The following is a 19,422-nucleotide window of genomic DNA, read 5'->3' as shown; positions in this document are numbered from 1 at the left end:
TGGAGAGTACCTTGCCCTATCTGCAGCCAACCTACTCCATCTCTTACCCAAGGCAAGGCAGGGGCAGTGGGCATTTGTGTTAGAAGCAAAGGCAGGAGAACTAGCTGGGGAGAATGTCAGCACTCTGACAATCCGGAGAAAGTCAGAGCTGAGAGGGGCTTTAGAGATAATCTAGCCTACCCTCCTCACTTGACAGAGGAGTAAAGAATGATCTGAAAACTTGCCTCAGGATGCACAGCGGATGAATGGCTGGTGCAAACTAGAATTCATGCCTGTATAGTTGCTCAGTTAAATGCACTTTCCAATTCACTCCACTCCACTGCCCTCCAGGCAGAAGCAATTCTTTTCTGATTTAGGTCAGCCGCCTGATGCATTTTAGGCTAGACATTTCTTTGAAGCTTCAGGCTGAATTTTACTACTTAGTGAGCTTAGTAGAAAGCCCTAGCCAGTGATGCACCATCCTCCTGATGAGGGTCTGAGACGCCATCTTAACATTTACTGACAGCTTTCTGCACCAGGTGCCCTGCTGTGCCCTTCTTATGCTTAGGGAAGGACAGAAGGGCATGTGCATGGGCCATTAATGGAGGACTTTAGCCTCTCGGTGGCCCAACGCAGGCAGGGACGCTTTATTCAGCCCTATCGATTTTGTGCCCAAAAAATCAGTACAGGCTCTAGATAGAAAAGCATTTTCAAATTGTTCTCAATTTGTAAACTAATTGATAGATTAGTCAGTGTCACCTCTGCTTTCCCTTCATTGTTATGAGCATGAGACTCTGGGGAGTTAATTAATTTCAGCACGTGGCTCTTCTGCCTTCCCGGACATGCCCAGAGATGATTCTTAGAAAGGTCTCACCTCTGGGGTAAGCAGAGTGAGCATTTAGGATTGAAAAGGACAGGACAAGTACCACCATGCCTAGAATGAAAACAGTCTCTCCCATCTTTAGATCTAACCGTGGTCCATCCTTTTGGACAAAACCTAAGCTGTAGTCATTTCTCTGCTTCTTTCCAAAGAACCCTTCTGTGCTGTCACTCAACCCAATCCGAGGTCCGGAGTCCGGAGGCACTATGGTAACCATCACCGGCCATTACCTTGGGGCTGGGAGCAGTGTGGCAGTCTACCTGGGCAACCAGACCTGCGAGTTCTACGGGTGAGATGAACTTGAAGGCCCACCAGAAGACTGCACATCTGGGACACGTGCTGTACACATGTTACTGTGCATGTTCATTCATAGGCCTGCCCCATCACCTCCATATTATTTGCTACACCTAGACCCAAATACCATACCAGTCACTGTGAGAAATAAATGCCACTTGTCAGTTTATATCCCATATATGAAAGGGGCTGGATACTTCTAAAAATAATGAGAAGTGAGGGCCATGAGAACACCAGATGAAGGAGGCTCCTAGGAGCTCCCCAGTCACCGCTAGGATCAAGCATTCATTAAGTCCTCACTATGGTGACTTGAGAAACAGAGATTGCATAGCCACAGCTCTTAGAAAGCACAGACTTATGTTCAGGGCATCCTCTGTACATAAAAAATTGAACACCTACCATTTGCCAGCACTCCCCTAGCCCTGAAGATGTAGAGAATTCTGAAAGAATCCATGGATGAGAACCCAGTTTGCCCAGGATTATCTACTTGATAATCCTTCTTGATTATCTACTTGATAATCCTTCTTGATTATCTACTTGATTATCGCCTTCTTGGACTGGATATTCCACAAGGGCAAGGACTCTGCATTCACTGCTATATACAGTAGGTGCTCAGTGAATATTTGTTGACTGCCTGACCAGATTCTAAGCACTGGCTAAATAGTTATATTCTAGAAAAATCCAGAAAAGAGGCGTTCCCCAAAGTCGATGAAACCCTATCCCTGCCCCTCATTTTCTTTCTTTTTTTTTTTTTTTTTTGAGACGGAGTTTTGCTCTTGTTGCCCAGACTGGAGTGCAATGGCATGATCTCGGCTCACCGCAACCTCCGCCTCCCAGGTTCAAGCAGTTCTCCTGCCTCAACCTCCCGAGTAGCTGGGATTACAGGCATGCACCACCATGCCTGGCTAATTTTGTATTTTTAGTAGAGATGGGGTTTCTCCATGTTAAGGCTGGTCTCGAACTCCTGACCTCAGGTGATCCAACCACCTCGGCCTCCCAAAGTGCTGGGATTACAGGCGTGAGCCACCATGCCCGGAAGCCCCTCATTTTCTAACCCCCTTCTCCAATTTGCTACCTCCCAATCCACTGGAGCACTGATCTACACTGAAGCGGGATGTGTTCCATCGTATAGAATATAAAAGGATGAGAGAACACTTCTGTGGCCGTACCCCCAGACCAAGGAAATCCCCTTGTCGAGCCGGTAGGCACCTCTTGTTGCCCATGCCTTTCTTCTCAACCCTCCTTCTGTCTCCCTGTCAGGAGGTCAATGAGTGAGATCGTGTGTGTCTCACCCCCATCATCCAATGGCCTTGGCCCAGTCCCTGTTTCTGTGAGTGTCGACCGAGCCCGTGTGGATAACAACCTGCAGTTTGAGTACATAGATGACCCTCGGGTCCAGCGCATCGAGCCAGAGTGGAGCATTGCCAGGTGAGGCAGAAGGTGGGAGGGATGCACCTGGAAGCCACCCAGCATGATCCCTGCAGCCCAAGTCTGGCTCATGAGAGGGTTTGCTAAGGTGGAGGTTCACCATGCCAGACTTGAGGGGGTTTTTACCTAACCCAGCCTCTGCCTGTTTCCAGTGGCCACACACCCCTGACCATCACAGGCTTCAACCTGGATGTCATCCAGGAGCCAAGGATCCGAGTCAAATTCAACGGCAAAGAATCTGTCAATGTGAGTAAATGTTGGTCCGCCCCAGCCTTTGGTAAACACAGCTCTGTGTTGATGTTTTGCAATGGGATGAGCTCTGGGTTAGGCACTGGAGCCCCTGAATACCCAAGACGAAAGCTGGCTTAAGATTCTGAGCCTGGAATCATGGTCCAAATACCTGAACATCACAATTTTTTTTTTTTTTAAGACATGGCCTCACCCTGTCACCTAGGCTGGAGTGCAGTGGTGCAACCACAGCTCACTGCAGCCTCGACCTCCTGGGCTCAAGAGATCCTCCCGCCTCAACCTCCTGAGTAGCTGGGACCACAAGCGCCTCCTTGACTAGTTTATTATTATTATTATTTTAGAGACGAGGTCTCTTTTGCCCAACCTGGTCTCAAACTCCTGGGCTCAAGTGATCCTCCTGCCTTGGCCTCCCAAAGTGCTGGGATTATAGGCATGGGCCACCATATTCAGCCCTACAATTATTTTTATAGTATAATGACAGCACAATTTCTTGTCAGAAGGTGATATAGTGAGTGTATCAAAGTACTGGCTTCTGAGTTTATGCTACAGCACAAAAGGACTCCTGTTTTATCACAGGTTGACTTTGAGGTCTGACAAAAACCCATGTTGGGAGTGGTTGGAGAAATTCTGGCTCCAGATTCAGACAAGTCTGGAGAGGAAGCAGGGCTCTGCCATCTATTAGCTGTACAAGCATGGTCAAGTCATTTAACCTCCGGATCCTCCACCCCTCAGCTATGAATGGTGACAAGCAGACCTGCCCCAGCTTCATAACCTGCCAGCCCGTGGCTGGCATGAGGTTGGCAGTTGATAAATGCTAGTCACTGCATCAGATAACTCCACCCCGCTTGCTAAGATGATCAGTTTGGACATTTTATATTAGTCTTCCATGCAGAGCTATGTAATTTTTGTAATTTTTAAAAAGTTGTCTGTATCACAGGGATAGAATGTCTGGTACGTTGTAAATTTTTTTATCATTTTTCTAGGCTCCATCTCACTCTTTCAGACAATATTTTTTGAAACATGATTGTATTCATAATTATATTATAGCAGATGCTACTATGGCCATTATTTTTTATAGAAATTACTTATATTACTGCTTTGACCTTCAGGGGCTTGACTAGGCTAAGATGGAGATGGAGAAGATGGTATTGTCTCCCCTCTTACCCCTGACGCATTTCCAGGGTATTGAGGCTTCCATAAGAAACATGGAGATACATAAAATGACAGAGTGCTAGAAGGTTAGATATGGAAAGTCTCAGGGATCATCTGATGCAACCCCTTCATTGTGCAGCAGAGGAAACTAAGGCCAGAAATGTTAAATGACTTGCCCCCAATCATAAAGGTGACTGGTGGAAGAGCCAAGGTGGATCCCAAACATCCAGACTCTTCGTAACTAGGCCACATGAAATGCTGGTGGGCTTGACATTACCATCCTTCCTGAGATGTAGGGGCACTCGTACCACACCTTTGGTATCCACCACGGTCACTCCTTTTTGGGCTAAGTGAGCGCATGCCTCCTTCTACCAGGTGTAAAACTTGATCCATTGGTAAAAGAGCCTAGGCCCCCATTCCATTTCCAGACTGAAGCTTAGGGTCCCCAGAAGCTCACTGGTAACTCCAGGGTCTAGGGTGAGGTATGGGAACAAGAATGGTAAACTCACACCCAGGAAGGATTAAAAAAAAAAAAAGCAAGCAAATTAGATACACGTTTTAAAAATATAGGTTTTGTTATTATTCAGGGATGGCAAGACCAGAATATAATTTGTTCTACTCATAGATCAGATCCCAAGAGAAGAGGGCAACCCATGCCCCAGGGGTCACAGGGGGAAGCACTGGGGTTGATCTGCCTGGAGGTGGAGGGAGAAACCATGGCAAGAGTCTTTTTGTGGTTTCTGCAGGAAGGAACAGGCACAGCAGGGTAAGCAAGTTTAGGATCAGCTAGTTTGAGTCATTTTAGCACGCTCGGGCCCAGAGCTGTCCCTAGATGTTTGGTGCCTGGTCCTGGAATGATTAGGGCATGAGGATAGTATGGAAAGGGGCAGTTGAGCTGTGTGGTCTGGATTGGTTTCTGTATATGAAAGGCAGGCTCACAGGCAAGTTATTTGCTATCTCTAGGATTTTGCCCTGGGAGGGACATTCCCTCCCCAGTCAGCAAGGCCCCAGATGTCAAAGCATCGGCATACAGAAAATAAAAGACATAATTAATACAGTCTAGAGATAATTTTGGAGGTGAGTACGTGACCTCCAAAGGCTTCAGCCTTAGTCCTCAGGAAGCCATGGAAGAGAAGCCTGGGCTGGGAAGCCCCTCTCCTTCCCCACACCTGACACCTGTGGCCGAAGGCTCAGGTCCCAATCCCCCTGCCCCTTCACCAGGACTCATTTACAGCCCTGGGCTGGAATGTTCTCAGTGCTTCCTCCAGCCCCATGCACCAAGGACTTAAGAAGCAGTTCTTAAGTCCATGTTCCAAGGACTTAAGAAGCAGTTCTGCCCTCTGGGGAGCTGGGGGCTCTCAGCTTCAGTGGTGACCTGGCTGGTATCTACAGGCTAGCAGACCCGGAGGGAAAAATGCAGGAATGTAGCTTTCTGTCAACTGGCTCCAGAATGGGAGGCTCAGAACCCCTGCCCTGTGCTTCCGCTTTCGGGAATGGTAGGAGAGAGGTAGGCACTTTGGCCCTGAAGCCCTGCCTGGTTGGGCCCCATCTCATCCTCAGCACACCTGGGCCTACCCCTCGCCTTCGGGATTTGAAGCTGCCCCAGTGGATAGCTAGGAGGGCCAGAGTGAAGCCGCCAAAGCCAGAGGAATGTTTGGCAAACAAAGTGCCAATGCAGCGTGGGGCAGGAAGTGTACAGAGGCCTGTTGCTTGGGAATGATTTGCTTATTCGTTGAGGAGCCTGGTCTAGGGAAGCTAGACTAGGACCAGCAGAGAGGAAGATGTTGGTGGTGAGGCTTACCAAAGCTCGGTGTCTTCTTGCAGAACCTAGGAATTGGGACCCCCTGGCTCAGCTGTACCCATTTCACCAAACCCCTCGACCTCCGCATGCCTCATTGCACCCTGCTGGAACATGAAAGGAGCATTAGGTTCATAAGGGGCTGCTGAATTGCACCACAGAAAGGGCAGGAATGTGTCCTCACTCCCACTACAGCATAAAGGCCACAGTGAGCCGTTTTGTTTAAACTCTTAAATTCCCTCTGGAAAGGAAGGGTTAAGACTTGGACTTGAAGCTCTGACATAATCTCTATGCAGTGTCAGCTATTTTTGCAGTTTCACACAGTCTTGGTTTCTGAACATGAAGCTTGTGTGTGTGTATTGGCCAGACGCACAACATGTGTGGACCTGCCAGGACAGCGTGTGCTTAAGCAGCCTGAGTTCTCAGAGATGCCCTGGCTGTTGCTGGGACGCCGCTGCTCCCAAAGCTGAAACCGAGCTGTTCCGGGTGGGAGCCAGGCAGAGAGGCAGTAGGAGTCTGGGTTTTTCTTCCCAAGCCCCACGTGGGCGCTTTAGTGGTTTCTGCAGTCTGACTGCTGTCTTGGGCAGCCCCAGAACCAGACCTCCACAGGAGAGAATGGCACAGCTCATGCTAAGGAGGGACTGGACCAGCCCAGCCACGATTTTAATTGGCACCAGAGTCCTCCAAGAGAAAAAGGATATCATGAACTCTGTGTCAAAACCAAGCTTCTGTCCCAGTGCAGAGTTAGGGGGCCCTTGGTTAGAGAAGAGAGAGAGGTCCTGCATAAAACATTTAAAGAGGGCTGGACACAGTGGCTCAGGCCTGTAATCCTGGCACTTTGGGAGGCCGAAGCGGCTGGATCACCAGAGGTTAGGAGTTCAGGACCAGCCTGGCAAACATGGTGAAACCCCGTCTCTACTAAAAATACAAAAATTAGCTGGGCGTGGTGGCACATGCCTGTAATCCCAACTACCCAGGAAGCTGAGGCAGGAGAATTGCTGGAATCCAGGAGGCGGAGGCTGCAGTGAACCGAGATTGCGCCACTGCATTCCAGCCTGGGTAACAGAGCAAGACTCCATCTCAAAAAACAAAACAAAACAAAACAAAACAAAACAAAAAACATTTAGAGAGTTGCAGAATCCTATTTTTCATCAGTATTCAATCAACATTAACTGAACACCTACTACATACTGGGCAAAGTGCTCATCTCATACCACTTCCTGCTCCACACTCCACACACACACACACACACACACACACACACACACAATGCTATTCTGTCCTACTTTTTTCTCAAACATCCCATGCTCCCTTGTCCCCAGGCCTTTTGGTGCTGTTCCCTCTGCCTGGAACTTGTTCCCCTCCCCCTCCCTCTCCTTATCTAGGTAAGTCCTACTCATTCTTCGGATTAAATTTCATTCATTTCTTCCATGGGAAAACGTCCATGAGTCACTCCTACCCTGCTTCAGGCCATGCATACCCACGTGTGTCCATACATGCATACACACATACACACACTCATGCACACACACAGACACTCCTAGAGTAGCTGGTCCTTCCCTACCAAGGCGTTTATTTTTCACATCCCTGCATGCATCCAACAGTGCCATGTGTCCCCCATGCCCCAGGCCCTCTTCCAGAACTAGACTGTAATGCTTGTTTGTTTCCCCTCCAGACTGTGACTATTTCACTCTATAGCCCCCACCTCCTAGCACAGCGCCAGCACAAACTATAAACTAGATGCCCAAATAGTGTTGGTGAATGAATTAATGAAGAAGCTAAAATGCCTCCCACTCCCCCAAAATTTCACTGCCCTTTCCTGGAGGGCTTTCCCATGGAATGGAGACAAGCAAGTAAACCCAGTAACAAGACACAAAAACAGGGAGAGGGTTGGAGAACGGCTGCAGGCCCCTGGGCTCTGTCTGCCAGGCACTCAGTGTGTGAATGCTGTGCTCTGGATCTCTTAGGTGTGTAAAGTCGTGAACACAACCACCCTCACCTGCCTGGCACCCTCTCTGACCACGGACTACCGCCCTGGCCTGGACACTGTAGAACGGCCAGATGAGTTCGGATTTGTCTTTAACAATGTCCAATCCTTGCTGATTTACAACGACACCAAGTTTATCTACTACCCCAACCCGACCTTTGAACTGCTCAGCCCTACTGGAGTCTTGGATCAAAAGCCGGGATCGCCCATCATTCTTAAGGTATGAATGCCCACCAAAGAGGACCAGGGGCAGCGATGCCAGAGAGCACCCCGCATGCTCCTGGCCTTTCTTTCTTTCTGGCTCTCCTTTCTATGCTATCGAACCTGCAAAGCTGTCTCCTTCCTATAGAAGGAGCTCATGGATAGATATCGACCCATCAAGCCATATCCAGGCTTCTCAAGAAGTACTTTAGAATATTTCTGTTTGTTCTTGTGAGCTTTGGGAACCAGAGGTACTGCAATGACTTGGGAGTAACTGTTTCCTTTTCCATCCACTCTATGGCCACAGACACCTGCACACACATTTCAAGAGGTCACAGTCCCTGGCACTGTCCATCCAAGTGATTTGTTGCCACACTACTTTCATGAAATCCCATGTATCCTCCCCCAAATTTTCTCTTATTTAGTGTTTGTCTCCCCTGTATTTTTCCCACTCTCTTCTTCATTTTCGTTCTCTCCTGCCTCTGTTTTCTCTCTTTCTCTCTAGATCATGGCTGTTAGAAGTCCCCTCCACAAAAACTTGCCAAGGAGTCATTTCCTGGTTTTTGCACTGCTGCCCTTCCCCATCTCCTTAATCTCTTTTTAAGTAGGCAATTAACTTGTGCATGCATGTGTCAATTATGCCTATAAAGACTGCTATTCTCTACAGGGCAAAAACCTCTGCCCTCCTGCCTCTGGAGGGGCCAAACTCAACTACACTGTGTTCATCGGAGAGACCCCTTGCGCTGTCACTGTATCGGAGACCCAGCTTCTCTGCGAGCCTCCCAACCTCACTGGGCAGCACAAGGTCATGGTGAGTGAGCCCCTCCTCTGTAGTGCCTCCTCCCCGCCTCGTGGTGCATGTGTGATCTGTCCTAAGGAAAGGCTCTCTTCTGCCTCGTTGTCTGACTCACCCCCTCCATATCTCCTCATCTCTGTGTCCTACATCAAAATGGATATAAGCTGAGAACACAAGAAAAGAAAGGCAGATGCCAAGGCAGGAAGTTGCTTTTTATCCAGATCTGCACTGTGTGGTTGTGGTCTGTCATGTCCTTCCTCGCACTGTAAGGATCTGCTGGCATGCCAGGGCTCTACACCTTGTGCATCCGTGTGCGTCTGTGTGTGTACAATGCACAGGTTCACGTGGGCGGGATGGTGTTCTCGCCTGGCTCGGTGAGTGTCATCTCAGACAGCTTGCTGACCCTGCCAGCCATCGTCAGCATCGCGGCCGGCGGCAGCCTCCTCCTCATCATCGTCATCATCGTCCTCATTGCCTACAAGCGCAAGTCTCGAGAAAATGACCTCACTCTCAAGCGGCTGCAAATGCAGATGGACAACCTGGAGTCCCGCGTGGCCCTGGAGTGCAAGGAAGGTTAGTGGAAGCACACCCTCATTTGCTGGGTCCCTCTTTCTCCACCTGCCTTATTGCCCTTCTCCCTGCAGACAACTCCCATCTTTAGTCCCATTGTTGCCAGCCATGCCTTTGCATTCCACTTTCACCTCTGTTTTCCCAGAACTTCTCTTGCCCATAGGGCCAGAGATGTCCAATGAAGAATGCCCACTGCATGAGGACCCAGGTCCGACTACATTGTTCTAGTCTCTTCTTCGCCCTGACTCATCCCACAATCTGGCCAACACCTTCTCCCTCTCAGGGCCTCAATGTCCCCACAGTCAGAGCCCCCAGGCTCCGTAGCCTCAGACTCTAGATTCCCCACGGGAGTGTCCAGCTCCTGTTTTTTGCACACTATCTTCGCAGCACGTGAGAGCAATGGCAGGAAAGGCAGAAGAGCACCTGCCTCATCTCCCCCAGGGTTTGTTTTCCATCAGTGCTGCAGGCTGAGCGCTCTGAAGGCCGCCACTTGGTGTCCTTGGCTGTGGACGTGTGTGGGAGTGCACTTTGTGTTTTCTCCTGTGTACCACGCAACCACAGCCTCGAGGTGACGAGTGTACCTGGCGTCCTCTCAGGCTGAGGACCTGGCAGGCTCTCAGGGTAAACAGCTCAATTAGGAATGAAAACATTTCTCCTTTTGCTGCAAATGTCAAGATCAGAAACAAGCCCTCTGCTGGATGACAGGGAAGAGCTGGGCTGGGAAATAGGACAGGTGGAGCCAAGGCTCTTCCTGGCAACAGGGCTGGTGAGTTTGGGAGAGGAAGGAGCCAGGAAGACAGGTGTGCCACCACCAAAGTGAGGCTTCTGAAGCCCTTCCCGTCCCAAACTTGGCTCTGAGCTGAGCATCTCATGACCAGGCCTCCCCTAGGCTTTTGCATCTTGATTTATTGTCTTGCTTGGAAAAGGGCAGCACTTTGCCTGTTCTGGTCTTTGCTGGACCCCCTCAGCCATGGTCTCTCACCTGCCTCCAGCACCTCCGGGATCTTTACTAAACAGCCCAATCATAATATTCTTTTTTCCTTGTTGTAACTACACTTGTAATATGTAAAGAGAAAATTCAAAATTATAGATAAGTACAGAGGAGAAAATAACATAAAAATCACCCATTTCCCCACCACCTAAAAAAGATAGGCTGGAAGTAGCCCCGCCCTCTGGAGACACACCCCCATAATCCTCAGAGTTTCTACACCCTAGGTCCTCCCCTCCTCCTTTGCAAACTTCTTCTCCCTCTTTCTCCTCTCCCGACTGGGGCTTCCCCACGAGCCTGTCTGTGTGCTTATTCTCATAGCTTTTGCTGAGCTCCAGACGGATATCAATGAGCTGACCAGTGACCTGGACCGCTCGGGAATCCCTTACCTGGACTATCGTACCTACGCTATGCGAGTCCTGTTCCCGGGCATCGAGGACCACCCCGTCCTGCGGGAGCTGGAGGTAATGCCTGCCTCTTGGGCCCAGCCACCCATGCAGACCCAGTGTATCCTAGGAAATCCAGATGAGACCCAGCAGCACAGAGTAAGGTTAACAGTGAAGAGGGGTCAGTAGTTTGTAACAACATCTCAGCAACAGAGCTATCAGGAAGGTTACGGCCAAGGAGGCACCCAGGCTCATTGGGATGGTTCCAGGGTAAAGCTCATTGTCGTTTTTTAATTAATGACTGAAATAATTAACTAAGATACTGCCTTATTCTAAAATGGATTTAAGATGGCTTAAAGAAAGACACAGGATTCTATGAGGTTTGTTTCTTCATTTGTTGGTTTGTTTTACTAAAGATAATAAATCAGGCAGAGGAGATTAAGGGGAGACTAATAAACTGAGAAGTTTGAGGGAGTGTCTCCTATTCTATCCTTGGGAAAATCAGGCAGCCTCCCCTCTGAGAGCTCCGCGTGGAGCCCAGCCTCCCCGGCCCAGTGCAAGGTCAGAGCAGACAGCTGTTCCTACATCATCGCAGGCGGGCGGAATAGGGTTGGGGTGGTGATAGGCCTCAAAGATAGGGTCCTACAGCTAGCGTCATTGCCGGCAGGCCCTCAGTGAGATCCTCGGGTAAGAGGCCCGATGCCTGTTCTCTAAGGGCATCGTCTCCACCACGCCCCACCCCAGGTACAAGGAAATGGGCAGCAGCACGTGGAGAAGGCCCTGAAGCTCTTTGCCCAGCTCATCAACAACAAGGTGTTCCTGCTGACCTTCATCCGCACCCTGGAGCTGCAGCGTAGTTTCTCCATGCGCGACCGGGGCAACGTGGCTTCGCTCATCATGACCGGCCTGCAGGGCCGCCTGGAGTACGCCACCGATGTCCTCAAGCAGCTACTCTCTGACCTCATCGATAAGAACCTGGAGAACAAGAACCACCCCAAGCTGCTACTCCGGAGGTCTGGCCTGCAGCAGTGGGTGGAGAGGGTGGCAGGAGTCTGAACGGGGACAGAGTACCTCATTATAGCAGGCCCCACGAGCAGCATGAGAAGGCCCATTCCCCAGAAGGGTCACCCATTCAGAGCAGCCTGTGTCCTCACGTCTCTGCAGGGCAGAATCTGACTTTCCTTCAGCCCAGGGAGACTACAGAGTCTGAAGTTGCCCAAGCATGATGGACAAGCTCAGACCTTTGCTTGGATCTCAGCTGGAGTCCCAGCTCTGCCTCCTGCTAGCTCTGTGATTTCTAGCCAGTGTTGTAACCTCTCTGTTGTTTAGTTTCCACCTAGACAAAATGAGAAAAATAATTCCTATCTCACGGTCTCTTCCTCCCCGTGTCTCTAGAGCTGTGCTGTCCAGCGCAGCAACCCCTAGCCACAGGTAGCTGCTACAAATTAAAATGAAATAGACTGTAAAATCCAGCTCCTCCATTGCCCTAGCACCTAGCCGCATTCTAAGTGTTTGGTCGCCACATTGCAGCTAGTGGCCACCATACTGGACCGCACAGATAGAGAACATTCGCATTATCGCAGGAGGTTCTATTGCGTAGCACTGAGCTCGGGATTTGGACAGCCTGGAAGGCTGTGCCTTCTGAGCTCAGCTTCCTGGATCTGAATCACAGCATCCACTACACATGCCCGCTGCAGTTTTCCTGGTAGGGGAGAGGGTTAGAGACCTCAACATCCCCTGAGCCCAACCTCCCTAGAGGCCGTGGGGAGCCAGGCACAGCTTTGGAGTCCTCTGGGCAGCAGGGGCTGGAGGGTTCCACCTCCGTTCACCACCCCTCCTCTTTAGCCTTCCTATAGCAAGGTCTCAGGCTTCCAGACCCCACGTGGGCTGAGGAGGGAGCAAGAATGGCTTTGTTTTATGAGTACTGAGCCCCCATCCTGCCAATCTGAGCATTAGAAACTCTCATTAAGAACTGTTGTATTTAAATTAGAGCTAATCTCAGGCACAATGCAGGGAGAGGGTGCTGGGAGGAGCCAGGGGAGAAAGCTACAATTTTTTCTGCCACTGTCACTCTTTCCCAGACCCAGATTGCAGAGCAGCCCTGGCAAATGCCTGGGATTTACTGCAACAACAGGGTATAATTTCTACCACGTGCAGGGAGTTAAAATACCCCTCCGGCATCCTCTTCACTGAGGGTCTGTCACAGTCACTTTGTTCCTTCCCAAATCCCCAGATCTGTAGCCCTGGGACGGGAAGGGGAGGGGGGCCAGTGCTTACATGAGCAAATACCCTGTTGGCAAAACACTTAAGCATTGCTCTCTACCTGAGGGCTGGGATCCAAGACCCCACATGACAGCAATAATGACAGCTAATGCATAGTGCTTAGCAGGTGCCAGGCACTTTTCTTAGCACTTTACAAATACAAATAGTAACTCATTCAACCTTGACAACAACCATCGGGGGTGGATGTTATTACGACTGTCTCCATTTAGAGATGTGACTACAGAAACCAGAGAGGTTAAATGACCTGCCCAAGGTCACACAGCCAGTGTATGGCAGAATCAGGATTTGAACCCAAGGAAGTCTAACCCTGAGTGTTTTTGGAGGGGAAGGGACCAGGTACCTTCCAGATAGGCAAAACAGGGTACTCATGCAGGCAAGAAAGCCCCGAAGGACCGGGAAACTCTCTAGTTATCACCCTAAGACCAGAAGTGAGTTGGGAGAACCGGTTCTTTATAGCCCCATGGGATAGTGAGGTGCCTTTATCCACAGACCTTGTCTCAGATGCAGCCAAAGCAGTTCAGAGCACCACGGACCATCAGGGCTGAAAAGGCCAACCTCTCCATTTTCATAGGAAATTGAGGCCCAGAAAGAAGCCACCCCTACCCCCAGGTCACAGTCTAGTTACTGGGCGAGCTGGGCTGCGACCCAGGTGTCCTGACGCCCCACCTTGCGTTCTCGCATGCTCCGTTGTTCTCTTGGGAGACCTCGCGACAAGCCCAGGCCCCACACGGAGACCCCTCTGTGAAGGACTGCCCCTTACCCTTTCTTCCTTCCCCAGGACAGAGTCTGTGGCTGAAAAGATGCTGACCAATTGGTTCGCCTTCCTCCTGCACAAGTTCCTAAAGGTGAGACAGGGAGTGAGATGGGGCCTAGAGTCCGGGGCAGATGGTGCTGCTGCTCAGATCCTGGCCACAGGGCTGCATGGGGACCCCCTCCCTCAGGAGCAGGAACCTGGACTGGGTGTGCTAAAGCCCCTCCTTCCACTGGCCTCGCTCCGAGAGAGGAAAGGGAAAACGTGCAAACCTGAGGAGGCCATGCCCACACTTCCTGCCCTGCCTGTGCCCACAGGAGTGCGCGGGGGAGCCACTCTTCATGCTGTACTGCGCCATCAAGCAGCAGATGGAGAAGGGCCCTATTGATGCCATCACGGGCGAGGCCCGCTACTCCCTGAGTGAGGACAAGCTCATCCGGCAGCAGATCGAGTACAAGACCCTGGTGAGGAAGCCAGAAGCTCCGGGCCCGCATGTGTATCTTCTGCTCCTGCCCCTTACTCTGCCTTCTGTCCATAAAAGCAGTCTAGGGGGTCAATAAAGAGGATGGGAGGCTGGTCTGGGGTGAGTCCAAAGGGCAGCTACATGTACCAAGAGCAAGGCAGGCAGGCCCACCCCCCAATCCCATCTCATTTGGTAAGCCCTAAAAAGCACTCCATGCCTCTGTTTACCCTAGACAATATTGGGGGAGAAAAAAGTTCATCCATCATTAGGTATTGGGTAATGGGCATTATGAGAAAGATGTATGTTGGTTCCTAACATAGAGGCTTTGGGGAAGTGCACCACTAGTCTCTGATACATCTAGAACCATCTCTAAACACCGAGGGTGCCTCATTCCAGAACTATAGTCTCTCCTAAGCCATCCAGGAGCTAGAAAGTAGAGTCCTGGTGCTTTGAGAATGAAGAAGTGGACACAATGACTCAGGCTGTCATTTGGCAGGTGTTACGAAGGTGAGGGAAACTGAGTCACAGACCAGAAAAGTACCCTTATTCCCCCTATAAAGAGAGTGAACTTTGGAAAAAGAAGATTCTGAGGTCCTGACCCTCTCCCTCAAACTACTCCTTCAGCTCCTGTCCTGCTCACCCTCTGTCCCCCACTTGTAGATCCTGAACTGCGTCAACCCTGACAACGAGAACAGCCCAGAGATCCCAGTGAAGGTGTTAAACTGTGACACCATCACACAAGTCAAGGAGAAGATTCTTGATGCCGTGTATAAGAATGTGCCCTATTCCCAGCGGCCGAGGGCGGTGGACATGGACTTGGGTAGGAAGCCTGGACTCGGAGTGTGAGGGCAGGGGTTGAGGGATGAAAGAAGGGAAGCTGCCCTGCACACAACCCTTGCAGGGGCATGACTGTGTCCTGGCCAGGTGAGGCCCATGTGAAATGCTTCCCGCTTTGGGCACTGCCTGTTCAGATGTGGCTGTCTCTGAGGAGACCCACGTGTTTCCTCTGCTGCCTGGGCCCAGGGAGCCCTAGATGTCTCTAGCCTCTGTTATTGGTACCAGCTTGAGGGGGCCAGGCTGCCAGGTCCCTAGAGAAGGTGCAATCGGGAGACACTGGCTCACAGCCCTCATCCCTCTCACGTTGCTCCCTGCACCACCCCCTCCTCCCAGAGTGGCGCCAAGGCCGGATCGCCCGGGTCGTGCTGCAAGATGAGGACATCACCACCAAGATTGAGGGTGACTGGAAGCGGCTCAACACACTGATGCATTATCAGGTGAGAGGGGGTGTCTCTTCCCCTCTTCAACTTCCCAGAATATTCCCTTCCCGCTAAGCCTTGCTCTAAGGCCTCAAAAGTCTGAAAAAGATTTTCCTCTCCCTGCTTTCTTCCTCCTACTGGAGCATAGAACAGGGATTCTCAGCCATGGCTGCCCATTGGAATTACTGAGGGAACTGATAAAAAACATGAGTGACCAGACTCCACCCTCAGAAACATATTTAATGGGCCTGGGGTAAGGTCTAGGCATTTCTATTCTGTGTACCTCTACATTTGCAAAAAAAAAAACAAAAAAACAAAAAAACAACTGTATATTGCAAAGCCCTCCACATTACCTGGCCCTCTCTCTTTAGCATCTTACTAACGCAGCCCACACCTCTGACTTACAGTGGAGCAGGGAGTTGGATAGACTTCTCTTGAGGTCTTACATTCTTCCTCTTAGTAGCTAGTTTCCTTGGGAAAATTACCCAGGCTTTCTTTTCTCTCACCTGTAAAATGGGGCTCCTGGTGAACCCTGCCCCGTACAGTTGTATGGAATAGATACAAGATAGAAGGTGAGGTGTTTAGCACACAGGCAGACACATTGAATGAGCAATCAAAAAAAAACAAAAAAAATCCGTGCAAAAGAACACAAGATCAAGGAGGTATCTACTCCCGCGTCTTCTCCCCTCCCATGGTAACCACTCCCAGCTGGGGGGTCTCTGTAAGATTAAGCACAGGTAGACAGGTTGGGATTCAGAAAAAATACTAAAATAGAAACTGGAAATAAGAGACACCAAGGGAAATTAAACCAACCAGAGGAAGCGCCTCAGGCTGCAAGACCCATGGGATCGTCTGATTAATAACATCCTCCCATGTCCCTGTCTCGGAAAGAAAGATTTGCAGAGGGGCTGGCAGGCTGGGCTCTCAGGCACTGAGCTGCCAACCACCAGGCGCTGGAGCTGGCAGGAGCCTCCACGGGCACAGAGGAAGCTAGGGCACAGGGGATCCCCAAAAATGCTCTTCTCCAGGCTCCATCCCCCTGACTCACCTGCACCCCCCATCCTGACACCCTGCCTGGACCCCCGCCCAGAGGACATGAGTGTGGTGTAGTGAGAAGAGGCTTTAGAAGCTATATTTAACCCCTGCTTCCCCACTCATTGGTGTCATGACTTTAATCTCTCTGCACCTGGGGCTCCTCATCTATAAAATGGAGATAACAACCCTTACTTGTGAAAGTGGGAGGTGCCCAGGATTGTACTTACAGATAAGGTAGCTGCCATCACTCCCTGTTAATTCTGTACACATACACACATGCCCAACCACCACCACTTCATATGGTGCTTAATGTATCCGGTAGAACAATTGTAATGAACCAATTAAAGTTGAATAAGAAAGTGCAAAAGAAAACAGCATGATGCTCCCAAATCATGAGTTTCTAAAGGGCAGGAGTGGGGTCTTTCTGCTTCTGCCTCTGATACCCTAATGCTTGTTACTGGGCTTTCCAACCTGCGGCTCCCAATCAGAAGAAGGAACTATTCTGTTCTTTTGGTGCTGATCATACAAAGCACTTTCAATTCCCTGATGTCATTTATCATTCATGTATGCATTCATTCCTCAAATATTTACTGAGCTTTTGCTGAGTGCAAGTCACTTCCCACATGCTAGCCCTGAGTGACAGGGGACAGCAGGGAGTATTCCCCCCTTTGGGAGACTGTGATGATGATGATGCTCATAATAGCACCACTAATACCAACATTTACTGCATGCTTACTGGATACCAGGCACTGCTCTCAGCCTTTCTGTGTTTTAACTTCTTTAATTCTCACCACAAACGACATGCAATTATTATCCCCACTGACCACTAAGGCTCAGAGAGGTTAAGTCCTGGAGCAGGTAGGCAGCAGAGTCAAGGTCAGACCCAGCCGGTCATCTTGACCATGGATTTACACCACTTGTTGGTTAAGACAGAGAAAAACCAAGGACAAGAGAGGTTTAGTGATTAGACCTGCAATTGAGTTGAACTGTGGTCATTTGAGTCACCTTGTGAATCTTTCATTAGGTGACAAGAAACTATAAATGATAATGTAATCTGTTCTCCCTGGGAGTGTAAACTCCTGCCCCTGCCAAGCTTTCTGGGTATCATTTCTGGGCTGTCAGTTATAAGGAGAATTCCTGAAAGACAGAGGTAGGACTGCCCCCCTCCCTGCCCTGGTGCTGATGGTACCAACAGCTGACAAGTCCAGGGAGCTATTCTAGCTGGGAAGTAATGGAGTCTTGGCACCTTCCAAGCACAGGACCTTGGAGCTTTATACCATCAAGTCAATGCACTGCCCTCTTGTTACCCTCCCTGGAGTCAAAGGTCCTTGGAGCCTCTGCAGAAGAAAATCTGCATAATCTTAATTAACAAAGAGATGTTAAAAAACTTCCCAGGCTTCCGCAGATTTATAGGGAGGGTAAAATTAAACACCACCACTAAAACCCGCTATCAGGGAATCTCGTTAGCACTAATGTTCATTTATAGTTTGACTTCCCCACATTTAATTCTTTTTTGGTGGGAGAGAGGGACTGACAATTTAAGACCCAGAAAGATGGTTTTATGACTCGTGCAGCTATAAATCAAACTTATAAAGTTCATAAAAATTGTTAAAATAAAAAATGGTTTAATAGGAATGTTTTATGGCCCATAACATTATTATAGCTGTTTTATTCCCTCTGCGTTAGGGGTTTAATTGGATCGCCACGATTCTGGGGATTCTCTGTTTTTATTGGATGGAGGGTAATCTTAAATCAAAATGGCCCCAAATGTCTTCAATATGGCTCCTCATTTATCAGCCCTCTCCCTGCAGGCTGGGTGCTGAGCTGGGGCGCCCTCATAGAGGATGGGACAAGACACCATCTTTCTCGCTCAGTCCCCAAGAGTGGCTGCCCTTTTGGTGAAACTATTTGAAGTGATCCAGTCATTATAGGACCCAGGCCAGAAAGAAAGCAGAGCCAAAAGGGAAAATGGGCTTCAGACCAGTGTGACTCTAAATAAAATTCCATGTTAGAATGTATAATGAAGAGAACATGTGCTCTGGAGCCTGACAGACCTGGCTACAAATATTGGCTCTACCATATATGAATTATGTGACCTTTAAGAGGTTGCTTAGCCTCCCTATGATTCCATTTTTTTTTCATCTGTAAAATGGGAATACTTGTGCGTAGCTCACGAAGTGGATGGGAGACTGGGTCTAGCCCAGTGCTGTCCAGTGGAAATATAATGCAAGCCACATGTGCAAGCCACATGTGTAATTTAAACTTTTTGTATTAGTCACATTAAAAAGGTAAAAATAAAAAGATCAATTAATGTTACATAGTTTATTTAATCTAACTGGTCTAAAATCATTATCATTTCAATATGTAATCAATTTAAAAATTATCAATAAGATAGTTAATATTTGTATTCATACTGTCATTGAAATCCAGCAAGCAATGTATATTTATAGCACATCTCAATTTAGACACAGCTCATCTTAGTTAGGATTAACCACATTTCAAATGCTCAGTCAACACACATGGCAAGTAGCCATTATATTGGGTTGTGCCGCTCTAACCCAATAAAAGCTCAAAAAGCAGCAGTAATGGTTGTTTCTAGTATTCCTGTACTCCTTGCTCTCTACCCTACAGCTATCTTATAACCCTCTAGAAATACTTGACTCCAACTTCCCAAGACACCTGCATTACCACACTGTACCTTTTGTACCCTTTTCAGGTGTCAGACAGGTCGGTGGTGGCTCTGGTCCCCAAACAGACCTCCTCCTACAACATCCCTGCCTCTGCCAGCATCTCCCGGACATCCATCAGCAGATATGGTGAGAACCAGGCGGGCAGACTGGGCAGCTCAGAGCAGAGTCTTCTGCGACCTAGCAGGGCCCACTCGCTACCCCTTCTAACAGCAGGCAGCCCTTGCTCCTGGGCTGTT

The 19,422-nt window shown here is 49.4% G+C and overlaps 1 protein-coding gene across 1 annotated transcript in view; it reads left to right on the top strand.

Annotated features, from left to right (window-relative positions):
* PLXNA2 (plexin A2) overlaps positions 1–19,422 on the top strand; it is a 222,069-nt gene that overhangs the window by 190,552 nt on the left and 12,095 nt on the right. Inside the window, exons 15-27 of the mRNA XM_005540704.5 lie at positions 1,012–1,148; positions 2,414–2,581; positions 2,734–2,827; positions 7,748–7,987; positions 8,636–8,779; positions 9,103–9,337; positions 10,644–10,786; positions 11,453–11,721; positions 13,770–13,836; positions 14,060–14,206; positions 14,866–15,025; positions 15,376–15,479; positions 19,213–19,312. Coding sequence (XP_005540761.3) covers positions 1,012–1,148; positions 2,414–2,581; positions 2,734–2,827; positions 7,748–7,987; positions 8,636–8,779; positions 9,103–9,337; positions 10,644–10,786; positions 11,453–11,721; positions 13,770–13,836; positions 14,060–14,206; positions 14,866–15,025; positions 15,376–15,479; positions 19,213–19,312 — 2,008 coding nt within the window. The remainder of the gene's footprint in view (positions 1–1,011; positions 1,149–2,413; positions 2,582–2,733; positions 2,828–7,747; positions 7,988–8,635; positions 8,780–9,102; positions 9,338–10,643; positions 10,787–11,452; positions 11,722–13,769; positions 13,837–14,059; positions 14,207–14,865; positions 15,026–15,375; positions 15,480–19,212; positions 19,313–19,422) is intronic.

Source organism: Macaca fascicularis, chromosome 1 (genome assembly GCF_037993035.2).
Source record: "Macaca fascicularis isolate 582-1 chromosome 1, T2T-MFA8v1.1".
NCBI lineage: Eukaryota > Metazoa > Chordata > Mammalia > Primates > Cercopithecidae > Macaca > Macaca fascicularis.
This window is presented reverse-complemented; position numbering and strand designations above follow the sequence as displayed.